The sequence below is a fragment of the Acomys minous genome (genome assembly GCF_964271855.1).
Source record: "Acomys minous genome assembly, chromosome: 15".
Classification (NCBI taxonomy): domain Eukaryota; kingdom Metazoa; phylum Chordata; class Mammalia; order Rodentia; family Muridae; genus Acomys; species Acomys minous.
The window spans coordinates 79,306,143-79,318,826 of NC_140497.1; the positions used below are offsets into that span (position 1 = coordinate 79,306,143).

At 47.4% G+C, this 12,684-nt stretch overlaps 1 protein-coding gene across 1 annotated transcript in view; it reads right to left on the bottom strand.

The window, feature by feature from the left end:
• The window catches only part of SCD5 (stearoyl-CoA desaturase 5), a gene marked incomplete at its 3' end in the record, with an annotated part of 102,360 nt that overhangs the window by 31,280 nt on the left and 58,396 nt on the right, over positions 1-12,684 (bottom strand). Inside the window, 4 exon segments of the mRNA XM_084760557.1 lie at positions 2,414-2,526; positions 2,530-2,556; positions 2,560-2,577; positions 2,581-2,610. Coding sequence (XP_084616683.1) covers positions 2,414-2,526; positions 2,530-2,556; positions 2,560-2,577; positions 2,581-2,610 — 188 coding nt within the window.

Here is a 12,684-nt window from a genome sequence, read left to right on the forward strand (position 1 = left end):
GTTGCCCCACCCCGACCCGGGAGAGCAGGACAAGAGCACGGACGCAATCCGTAAGGGGTGTCCTTCTAGAAAGGCCAGGGACTACGCTCCCAATGCACATTCCTCCAACAGCCAGGAAGCCTGCCGTTCGGCCCGGAAGAACAAGGACCTAGAGGTGATGCGACAGGCCCACGTCCTGCCCTGTAGCTCACCCCCAACGGGCAAGGACTTCGGTTCCTACACATATCTGGCCCGCACAGCTTTCTTGGCATGACCAGGAGAACCAGTTCCATGAACGTGGGGAAACCCAAACTTCAGTCAGCCGTGTGCATCTTAGATGTTCATTTAGTTCAGTGACTCTGTGTTCTCTCCGCTGCTTAGTCACCAGGGGACAAGAAGGCTTGCCCCACAGCGCTTTTGTATCTTTGAACTAGTCGAGCATGAGTGAAAGAAGCCCGAGCAAATAATCAGAGCTGCAGGGACTTCAAGCCCCAGCTTGCTACTCACACCTATTTATTTACTTTCCTCATGGTCTATGCTGTGTGTGTCTAAATATTCCATGATGGCGCTTTTGACATCTTACAAACCTTTCTGCCTTGCGCATCTTTATCCTGACCACTTCCTTGTCTTTCAGCTCTTGCCTCAAAACCCAGTTCCTTCCATGAGGCCTTCAATTACCCCTGCCCCTCGCCTTTGCCATGAGAATTAGGAGCTGACCCTTTATCCTCCCTCAGAGCTTTCCCTGCATTACAGCATCTCTCTCATGTAAGTTTCCTGCCCCTCTGCACATCTGGGAAGACAGGGGCTAATCTTTAGGGCCACCCGCACAGCACTGGTCCCCAGCAGAAACTCAAGAAGCCCTGTGAAAAGGCGATATGGGTGGGTGCTGTCTGATAGCTGGGCCCCTCTGGTGGCCACTGGCCTGCTGATGAAAGAGACAGTCCCAGATAATTGCTCGGGGACTGTGCCAAAATAGCCTTTCTTTTTCAGTCTCTATTTAGAAACACCCTTGGGACATGTGTGCTGTCAGAACACACAAAAGGAATCAGACTCCAATGTTTTTTAAGGGAAAAGATGGTGAAGTCTCCCGTCTTGTTATGGCCTAAGAAACAGAGACGATCATTACATTGGCTCCATTCTCACTAATACACTAGAAGAGCCTTTGCCTTTTCATCCAGGCTCTTGACATCAATCCGAGGGCTGATTGTCTCAAATCATTACTAATCATCTGGCGGCATCACTGAAGTCACAGAATTGGAAGTGACATACATACATACATATCTAACCACCGCATTGGTTAAATAAACTATGACACACTCGGCTGCAGGATTTGCCTGAAGGCTTTGACAGTGGTGCCTATAATATAATCTGAAGTTAAAGGCAAGACATAAAATCACATATGCAACGTGACTGCCATCACACCAAATATATCAAATATATGCCTGAACACAGAGACAGCAGAACACTATTAACAGCCGTGTTTATGTGTTAGGACTATGCTTCCTCTAACTGTCTCTCTCTCCCTCCCTTCCTCCCTCCCTCCCTTTCTCTCTCTCTCTCTCTCTCTCTCTCTCTCTCTCTCTCTCTCTCTCTCTCTCTCTCTCTCTCTTCCCTCCTCCCTTTTCTTTCTGGGCAGTTTCACGATCTCAGGATGGAACCTGTGGCCACGTGCATGCTGGGTAGATACGTCCCATTAAGCTATATCTCCAGCCCCATGACTTCTAATATTTACTTCCATGGTAAAAAACCGCAAAATCAGAAAATCACTTCATTGCTAATTGAGAACACTGTGTTGTTTTCACGCTCCGCGACTTTTGGCTCGTGGTACTGAGTATGTTTGCCTGAACAAGCAAAGACCTTAAAAGCAACAGAAGCAGAGAGGAAAACCCAGCTCTGCATCCAGGCCAGCAGCTGCCTGTGAAATGACACCACGCCTGATGCACGGGGGCCCTGGCTGCTGCCAGCCATTTCTCGTACTTCTACTTGTAATGTGTACCTTGCGGCTCCGTACACAACCGTGCGGGGGAAGTGTTACTGTTACCCTATTGTGCAATGAACGGAGACGCTGCTCAGGTCAGTTTTCTCTGAGTCCGGCCACTTTCCCACGTCTCTGCTCAGGAGTGCACTCTGTGCCACACTTCCTTTCATGCAAGGATACTTGGGTTGGCCGAAGGCACGATGTCTGTTCCCAGTATCAGCCTGAACAGATCCTGTACTGAAAGGTCCCCAGCTGATGCCAGCCTGTCTGAGATGGTCTTGAACCCCTATTGACTCTCTCATGTTATTGCAGAGAAAGCCCTGAGCAAATGGTGGTCAACTAAACACACTTGGCTGACACATGGGATCTGTGAGGGGCCCTGACTGTCCTAGCAGTGATGGCTGCTGTGCTCTGCTTTGCCTCCTCCGAGGGTCCCTCTGAAAGCTATTTACTCACGTTCTCTGGAACTGGACCACAGGGTCAGCAAGCAGATCAAGCTTCTTGCTCATCTCAATGAGACCTGGATGCTTGCAAACTAGCAGCCACCCAATGTGGGAGAAGCAGCAGCCTCAGTGGGCATTGCGGGGGTCCGCATCTGTCTATGAGTACTTGTGGTGGGCTCAATGGTCCCTGGCCCACTCGAAGATGTCGTTCTGCAGAGAGAAAACAGAGCCTGAGTGGAGTGTCACCATGCAGGATGCCTTTCTGGAAAGTTCCAGCCTCTCCACCCTGTTTCCACTACTCCCTTCTGCTCTGTTCATGCTGTCCCCACGTTGTCCCTACACTTCATATCCATTGTTTTCAACAAAATTGCAATTGTTCTAGTTGACCAATAAAGACTTAGGAGCCAGATGTTGGGGGTGAGAGCCTGCTAGCTCAGAGAGGCAGAGAAAGCACCCAGCTGACCTTCCTCCTCAGCCAATGTCCCAAAAGAGAGGACCTATGCTGTATCAAAACAAAACAAAACAAAACAACAAAAAGAAAACCAAATCCAATGTTCTTTTGCTTCTATGTTTACTCTCTGTCAACTGGTTGTTTGTTCTGCCTTTGACTTATAGTTGACTCTGTTTAATCCTGTTCACAGTATTCAAGCAGAAAACTCTTGGATTAAAGGTGTGTTCTATAGAAACAGGTTTTCCCCTGAACAACACAATCTTGCCATTCATAGTGTGATCAAATGTCCCGCAACACACAGCCAACTCCTAAACATGGTCTGGGATAGTTTTTCACCAGATTCAAAGATCTTCACTCAGCAGATTGCAAGCTTTTGTCTGGGGTCTACCACTGAGGAAGCCTGGGTGTTTAGGTGAATTAGAAAGAGACCTGAAATACAAAGTTCTGGTGAGGTTCTCAAGTCCAACGGGGCTGTTTACAAAGAGAGATCTGGATGCGGTTGAAGACTTGATTGTCTAGAGAGTAGCGACCTCAAGTACAAAGGCATGGCAACTCTCCTCCTGGACTTTTTCCCTGACTTCCTGACACTGATGATCTCCATACAGTCCCATTTAGAGAGCACAAGAAAATAGGAAGTAAAAACAAAACAAAACAAAAAACAAAAAACAAGTTGCATCTCCAAGTCTCTAAAAAAGTCTCTACCTATAAATAAGTTGAGGCACAAATGACTTTGTTTAAGGCCTGGTCCAACTGAGTGTAACAGCAGGTGAGGGTTGTGACTTTGGCTCATGTGAGGAATCCGGTGTGTCAGGAGATAAGCATCAGGTGACTCTCCTTTGCTATACCTAAGCAGCAGTGCACACCATGGCAATGCCCTATTGAGCCTCTTGTCACGGGAGACAGCAGGAGGGGTCCTGGGGTCTTAAATGGGGTGAAGTAAGAATGGGGGTGCTGAGCTGTTATAACTGTTAAGACTATCTGTAGCCACAGACGTAAGAGCTACTGCATGTTTGGGCCTTTTGTTTTGTGTTGGATGGTTTTTCATACATTTTCAAACATTTGGAAGGCTGACAAGGTCGGGAGGTCATGGTTTGGAAAGTTAATCTGAAATTTAGAGTAAAGGCTACACAGTTGTCCTCTTTCTGATGGCTTTGAACCATGGTAATTCAGGACTTGATGTGCTGACTTGGATTCTTCCATCATTGATAGTGGCTTCTTCTTGCTGATGAGAAAGGCCTTACAGAACTGTTCTACTGTTTACTGGCCCACCCAAAGGAGGCTCCAGGCGTTTGGAGTTACTTGGCTCACCCAATACTGCTAGAAGCACTCAACCGTGTTCGCCCAATAGTATCACTACAAAAAACCATTAAGTCTGGGCCTACAGAGATGACTCAGGGATTAAAAGCATTTACTGGTCTTCCAGAGGCACCCACATCAAGTTGCTCACAGCTCTAACTCCAGGGAATCCAATGCCTACTATAGCCAAAGGAACAGCTTCTTCTTTTTGTCTTAGTTTATTGAAGGCCCAGCTGACCGCGGCCTAAGAAGGAAGGAGAACACTGTGCTGCCTGCCCACCGCTGCAAAAATTAAGGCTGAGACGCTATTTACTCCAGGTCATCTAGTGGTGGAAACAGCGATAAAACAAACATGGCGCTTCTTCAGCCCCAGCTCCCACTCCTAAGATACGCCCTTTATTTACTCATCGAGAGTCATTTACAGAGAATGCGTGTTCTTTTTAAAAGATTGTAACAGTTCTTTAATTCATGCAAATCTTAAGGAAACCTAAGTGGGGCATTCCAAAGGGCTAGAACTTTCTTATCCCCCCAATTAAGCATAATATAAAAAGCAACACGAAACAAAACAAAGGTGTGATGCTGCCGGGTTGGAACAAAGGCATTCACTTTAATTCCTCTTACTGGATGGCTTCCTTGCCTGGCATTTTGCCGGTAACAATGGAATGAAGGAAGGGTTTGGGCCCCACTCCAAATACGCACATAACTGGGCCAAAAATACTTCAAGGTATATGTTTCTTCCTGCTGTGTTTATAACTGTAAAGCTGGAACCAGTGAGAAAATGACTCAAAGAACAAACTGTGAGCCAACAATAGAACAGAGAAAAGAACTGAAGCCCCTCTTCCCATCTCGTCTTCATTTCACTCTGATCTGGCAACGACAGGAAGTAGCTCGAGAAGAAAAGAGCCTACCCAGTGAACAGCATCTGTGACTTGGTGACAAGGTACCTGTACCTAGCCTGTGTTTGGGTACAGTCGGCGCATCCATTAGCCTTAGAGGCGGGCTGAAGGGGAAGCTGGGGGTGAGAGAGAACTTCAGAAGGTGGGGACAGTGGAGCTAGAAGCCAGAGTCCCACAGTTCCCTCAGGAACTTCCTTCCCACTGATGTCTACAACGTGCTCAGTGCTCTAGTCTAAAACTACAGACGCCACCATCATGTCATGTCACAGGATAGCATAGGGCAGACAGGGCAGAGAGGCACAGAGTTGGCCACTTCCCACTGATGCCCTGGCTCTCGTGTACGGGTGTTCCCTCTGTGCCTGTTCCCGGATGTACACTCTGAAAGGGACATAATACTGAATCAGTCAGTGGCTATGCTGAAAGCCTAAATTCGTATACATTCTTAAATGACCACTAAGTCATTAAAATTGCAATTTGGAGTTTATCTTGAACTGTAGGTTCTGATGGACCAGTCCTAATGTGAAACCCCGTTCACACTGAGTAGCACCTCCACCCACTGATCGCTCCTGAGGAAGTATTGGAGTGCTGAAGGAGTGACATTGCTTCTAAGAGACCAAGGAATAATTGTGGCAAAGGCAGGTGGGTGAGTGGGACAGAAATAGGAACTGAGGAAACCAAGAGGATGCAGTGATCGCGAAAGAATGAGACACCTAGAAGATTTTTAAAATTGCCTAAACCCCGAAGAAAGCACAGAGCCTTTTGAGCTAACACCGGGTGATCTTGGCATCAGCTTATCTGCGGTCCACAACATTCTTTGAAGAAACGGACTTAAAAGAGATTCAAGCTCACAACTACAACCAGAGATATCCAACTGACCCGCCACCTCACCCCACTCACCCCCCCACTCCTCCCCACTCCCCCATCCCCCCACTCCCCTGCCAAGTGGGATTACACACTTCCCTGAGCAAATGGCAGGAAAAGAGAACTAAAGAAGTTAAACCTTTTGGAGGTTAGGCCCCCCCTTATGTTAAGTAGGATCCCTCCCTCAATGCCCCACCCCGCCTCACCATCCCCACTCCCCACCCCCCATTACCCCCACCCCCCACCCCCCTCCACCCCCCATACCCCCACCCTCGCCTGATTGGGAGGCACTGGGAGGGAAGTATAAAAATCCCGCCATGTCAAGCCTGGGGCGTGCTTCCTGAGACATCTGATTTGGGGATCCGGCACAGCCCAGCCCAGGGCTGAATTAAAGATTCCTCTTGTATTTACAGCGAGTCTTTCTAGTTCTTTTTGGGATCAACCTGGGCGTAGCAATAGTGGCAGGTTTTCCTAACGAAGAAGCCATGTTGCTGTCCTACCTCATCATGGCCATTAGAAGTGCAACGTAATATAATGCAAACCACACATGTTCTTAAAAATTCCCCATTGGGCACATTAAAATTGTGAAAAGAAGTAAGTAATATCAATTTTAGTAGCTTGCTGCACTTAATGTAACATATCCTAAATATTAGCATTTCAATTATGAGTGTAAAAATTACTAAGAGGACTCGGGGAATGGCTCGATGGCGAACACAGTGCTTCTATATAAGCATGAAATCTGAAGTTCAGATCTCCAGAGCACACTGTAAAATGCTGAGTGTCGTAGCACAGGCCTAAAACCCCAGCGCTAAGGGGCCAGAGACAGGCAGATCCCTGGACAGCACTGACCAGCCAGCCTGACTGAGTGCTAAGCTGCAAGTTCAGTGAGAGGCCCTGTCTCACAGAATAAGATGGAGGGAGAAGAGGAAGTCACCTAATATTTACCATTTACCTCCACAAACATATGCATGCTTACCCGTACCTATATACACAGAGAGAGAGACAGACAGACAGACAGACAGACAGACAGACAGACGGACAGACACAGAGACATAGAGAGAGACCAAGAGACAGAGAGACAGAGAGACAGAGACAGAGAGACTGAGACAAAGACAGAGAGACAGAGACAACAGAGAGAATGAGGGACTTGTCTTGTTCCTTGTATGTCCAGTCTTAGAAATTTGATATGCATTTTTCTCCCATAGCATCTTTCTACTCAGACTGGCTACATCTCAGGTACTTGCCTATGGTGTTTTATCACAATAGACAAGTAACTAAAACACACGGAGACCAGTTTGTGCTACTCAAACAGTCTTGGATGTGTTGCTGTTTACTAACCAGGGGCTACATAGTCTTAAAGAAAATTGCCTTTTCCTTTCCCAGCAGCTACCAATCGCCAGGAGCTCCTCAGTTAGGGGTAGGAGTTCATGCCCTGCCCCCATGATTTTGGTCTGGCATGGATTTGCCCAGTCTTATAGATGGTGTCACAACCACTGTGAGCTCAACTGTGCAGCTCCCCTGCAGTGCCCACAAGACACTGTTTCCTTGTAGCAGTCACTGTCTCTGGCTTTTACAGTGTTCCTGTCCCCTCTTCAGCAATCCCTGGGGCCCCTTGGATGAGAGAGTGCAGTGTACATGCTCCTTTTAAGGGCTAGCATTCTTCAACCATTTCTTACCCAGGCTCTGACTAGGTGCTGGTTCTCAGTGTTATCATCCTCCGCAAATAGAGGATCTCTGCTAGGGTTGAGAGACGAATCGATGCTCTGTCAGCTATACAGATCTTTCTTTTATAATATCGGGAAATGTGTTGTTTTGGGGAAAAAGTTCCTGGGTGGCTGAACTGAACTGTCCCAGCTTAAAGCACTTTTCGCTGACATGCAAGGCCCTGGTCTGTGCCCAGGACTACAAAAGGGGCGGGGGAGAGCCTCGATAAGAATTTTCAAAGAAGTAAACGGTTATGATGGACATTGCTAGAGTACTTGGAGAAATTTGAATATGGTCCATACAGCCATGTAATAATTGAATTTCCTAGTTTGATTGTTGTCTTATGCTACGTAGGGGATATGCTTGCACTTACATATGAAGTGTTGAGAAATAAAGGTGACAAGCTTATAACTAACTTTCAGATGGCTTAGAAAAAAGTATGTCTATGCATAAACACACACACACACACACACACACACACACACACACACACACACACACACACCAAGCATTCTAGATGCAACCGAAGGTTAAAAGCTGGTGACGATAATGGGTACCACTTAAAAAGGGGTTCAATATAACTTCCTTGAAACCTTGAAACCTAAGCTTAAAGTTTTTTTTTTAATTAAAACAAAATTGAGAAAGAGAAACACAGGAAAGACCAGTCCGAGCACAGTATTGAGCCCTGTCCTGTGCAACCCACATGAAACACTGAGAGCCATCCAGCAATGCCCACAGTTAACATCTTCCGGCTTTCCCCCCTGTGTGTTTCCATGGCGCTAATGACCAGCAGGTCAGCAGGTGTGCAGGGACACTCAGAGCACCCCTCGGCCATAGCCTGTGTGACTGTACGTCCTATCATGGATAATGCCCTTCAGCAAGGTCCCCGGTGAACAAAGCTGGCCGGCCACCTAGAGATTCTTCGCCCTCAGCCACAGGGGGACTTGAGCAAAGGCAACGCATCTCAAAACTTGAACAGAGGCCAGCCCTGAAGCAGCCTGTCTGGCTGAAACTACTTTTCTCCTAATTTATTTCATGATCAAAACAAATTTCTGCCAGGTGTGCAGCACAGTCCTGAAGGCTAAGGTGGGATTACCATTTCTTTGCTCAAGACCAACCTGGGCTTCAGTGAGACCCTGCCTCAAAAGAAAACAAACTGCATGTTTCAGAGTCTCATCATCTGTTCGGTGGTGGGAGTTATGAGGCCATGTCACTTCCACTGGTGACAAGAGGAAGCCTGGCTGCACACAGCTCTTTGCTTGGCTCTCTCCCAGAGATGAAAACAGATCTGTGCTTGGGGGTTCCCCTGGCACCCCTGGAAACAGATGTTTGCTCCTGAGCAGCCACAGTGTGGCTGTTATGTTCTCTAATTCAATTTTCTGGTTGCTTAAAAGTCCAAAAGAACTTTCCAGGTGGGCTCCAAACCCAGCCAAAGGGAATTCCACTTTTATTCATGGTTTGTTGTCTGTGCTTCCAGTAAGTAGCGAAAAGGGAACAGACCCAGCATGTCAAAACATCTGCTGAGACAGGCAGGTTAGGGAGAGGAAAGGGTTTGTGGGTACGAGTGTGTCTGCACTCTGAGGATAAGGGTGTCTTCTGTCAAGAAGTCAAGTAGGAAAAGGCATGCCACTCACTCCTGGGAGCTGTAGGCCACTGGAAATCAACCATCACAGGAGTCAGAATGTAATCCCATCCATCTCTCTCGCCTGCCGGCGCTGTGCCCATTAGGCAGTGGAGAACTTTCAATGCTTTCCCCGGCTGCTGATGCTGGGGCGGCAACTCATTCACTCACAGATGTAAAGACCAGTTCGGACCGTCTCCAGCAGGGCCTGGCACAGGTGTCCACCATCTGGCAGGTGGCTCTGAGAGGCTGGCCGCCTCCTGCTACCACTTGTCCTTTATAGGACACCCAGCCTCCTGAAGGTCTTAGAAGCTGGACAGGAGTTTAACAGCCAATCTAAGGGGCTTAAAAGGTGCTTGCCGACAGAATTCAAAGCCTGCAAAGAAGTAAAGGAATGGTGACTCTTTTATGCTTTTTAAAGAAAGGCTCACTGTGTAGCCCAAGCTGGCCTTGAACTCATTGTGTGCTCCAGTTGCCCTCAAACTCGCAGCTTATCCACCTGCCTTGATTTCCTGGAATTAGACACATAAGCTAGCGCTCCTGGGTGATACTTTAAAAAGCACGTTGTTGGAAGGAGGTGTGCTTGGACGTATACGTATGTGGAGCTAGCAGTTGACCTTAGGTGTCTTTCCTCAGCCACTCTCCACATTTGTTTGTTTGTTTGTTTGTTTTTCAAGGTAGGGTCTCTCTCTGTATTAGCCTTGGCTGTCCTGGACTTGCTTTGTAGACCAGGCTGGCCTCGAACTACAGCAATCCGCCTGCCTCTGCCTCCGGAGTGCTGGGATTAAAGGCCTGCACCACCACGCCCCCGGCTTGCCTTTATATTTTTGATACAGTGTATCTTAATGAATCTAGAGCTCCCCAGTCCTGCTACTAGGCTGACCAGTGAGCTTCCCCTCTGTACCTGTCTTCTTCCAGCCCCTAGCCCCAGGGCTGGGTCACACAGGCACGTACCACTCTGCATAGTCTGGAGTTGTGGGCATTCAAACATAGGTCCCTGTGCTAGCACAGTGGCGCCACCTTCCAGCCTACAAAGTTTTAAACGTTAGTGTTAAAAGTGGCCGGGGTGGGTGTGGGAAGGACTCCACAGGCCCTCAGCTCTACCAGGAGCTGTTGGCTGTGGATGCCTGCTGGGGGTGGGCAGTTGCTTTTCTTTGGGGTGTGGCCACAGATCGCTTGCCCGTGTCTTAGCGGGTGAGCCAACATTCAAACGGGTATGGGCAGCATTAACTGGACGCGTTGAATTATGAAAAAAAGAGAGAGGCGGGGAGGAGGAGGAGGAGACAAAGTTTGTAGGGAGATGTCGTAGGGATGTGAGGTGAGTTCAGAGAACAGGTGGCTGGATGCGGATGACCAAGATATATTGTAACATGTGTGGAATTTTCAGAGAATAAAAAAAAATCAATAAAAATGTCTTAGGTAGCTCTTAGATGAACGGTTCCATGTTCAGGTTGGGCGGAATTGTTGGTCAGGGGAGTGGTTGCTATTCTACACACCTGAGCTACATATCCTTGACTTTATGTGTAAAAATATGGCAGAAAGAAATGGCCATAATGGTTAGTTTTAATTCTCAATTTGGCACAATCTAGAATCACCCTGAAAGGACTCTCAGCGAGGGGTCGTCTAGATTAGGGGGCTTGATTGCATTAATTGAGGCAGGAAGCCCTACCCCACTGTGGGTGGTCCCACTCCCTGTGCAGGGATCCTGGGATACCGGAGTGGAGAAGGCGAGGGAACACTTGCACACGTGCGTTAATTCATTGCTTTCTGCCCTTGACTGGATGAGACCAGCTGTTTTAATTGACTACAGTGATGGACCGACCGGAAGCCTAGAGTCATCAGCCAAATAAACCCTTGCTTCACGAAGTTGCTTTTATCACAGCAATAAGAAACAGAAGCAAGGCAGTAGCGTAGCATCCCAGTAGCAGAGAAAGCACATGGCTCCCAGAGCTTGCACTTTAAGTACTATTTCCTACTGACAGGAACTGGAATTAGGGAGGAGCGGCTGGTACAGGATGAAGTCAGGAAACGTTCGTGTGGAAGTCGCAAATGCTATTGTGGGGTGGGGAAAAAGTGTTTGGGCTGGGGGTGTATCTCTGAGGTAAAGTGCTCATGTAGTAGGCACAAAGCCCTAGGCTTAATCCTCAGCACTGCAGAGAAAAGGAAAAAAGTTGGGATGGATGAGGCCAAAAGTGGGGTATGGGTTTATCTACATCGCCTCAAGCTGAATAAACCAGGGCAACTGGGCCGTTAAAATGAATAATGACAGCCGTTAAGTAGAATCCATTTAATAAAGAATCCATGGGCCTCAAATAAGCAACAACAACAAAAACATAGACCCCCCCTTCCTTACGTGAGAACGTCAACCAACAGATGCAGAAGGAATGATAGCTACAAAGCCCCATTTTGCATCTGTCATGGATGGCATAGCCGATTTAGGAAGTGTTGCCAATGTAAAGCTAAAACTATTGAGTAAAAATTTGCTGAAGATAAAATATTCCCATGGTCTCAGTACACTAAACATTGAGGTGTTGCATGACTCACTCATTTATCACAGCCATCCTCAGCACAGAAACCTGGCAGAGGCCACCTTCACCAAGAGACCAACGTTTGCACCGCCAAAACATGGCGTCATGCACCTGTCCCTTGATGCTGAGAAGAGCATGAGATCTCTAGAGTAGAATTCCTGCTCACAGAGGCACACTCTGAGTGCAATAATAAGGAAATACGAGCAAGCCCTAAGTGAGCTGTTCTACAAGGAAACTGACATTGGCCAGTTCATTTCAAAGTCACCAGCATCATAGGATCAAAGAAAATAAAGAGATGTCACAACTCACCAACATGTACCGTAACCCTGATTGGGTCCTGGATTAAGACCATGGTTTGTACTGTATCACTAAACCGGTGGACTTGGAAAGTGCCGTATATATGCTAAATTGTCTTGTTACCAGAAATGCACTCTGACACTCTTAGGAGTACAGATGAATGCGTGTGCACACAAATGTGCAAAGAAGAATAAGCAAATGAGACGACACACTAATCATTAATCAGTCTAGGGGCAAGAGAGATAGACACACTTCATGAGATTTTCACATTTTCCTGTCAAAACTCAAGTTTTAAGCAGGAACGATTTCAAAAATGAAATTAAAACTAAAGAGAAAAATTTCAAAGGCAGCCTTCTGTGAAGTCTCGGGGCTTTTATCCACATCTGCGGCTCCTGTGGTGACTTTCTAACAGCCTCTAGCCACTGGTCCTTTCATCAGCATCCTGCGAGGGCACGCTACCGACATCCTCCACACGTTCACATTCCCCAAACGCCTGCCTTGCTCTTGCTTATTATGTGACAACCTGCCCGTACCGCTGTTCTCATAAAAGCTGATCTGTGATCTTCACCTTTGAAGATCTGGCCCTGTCATTTTTATCGTCTCCACTCTAGTCTTTCGGGGTGACAAATA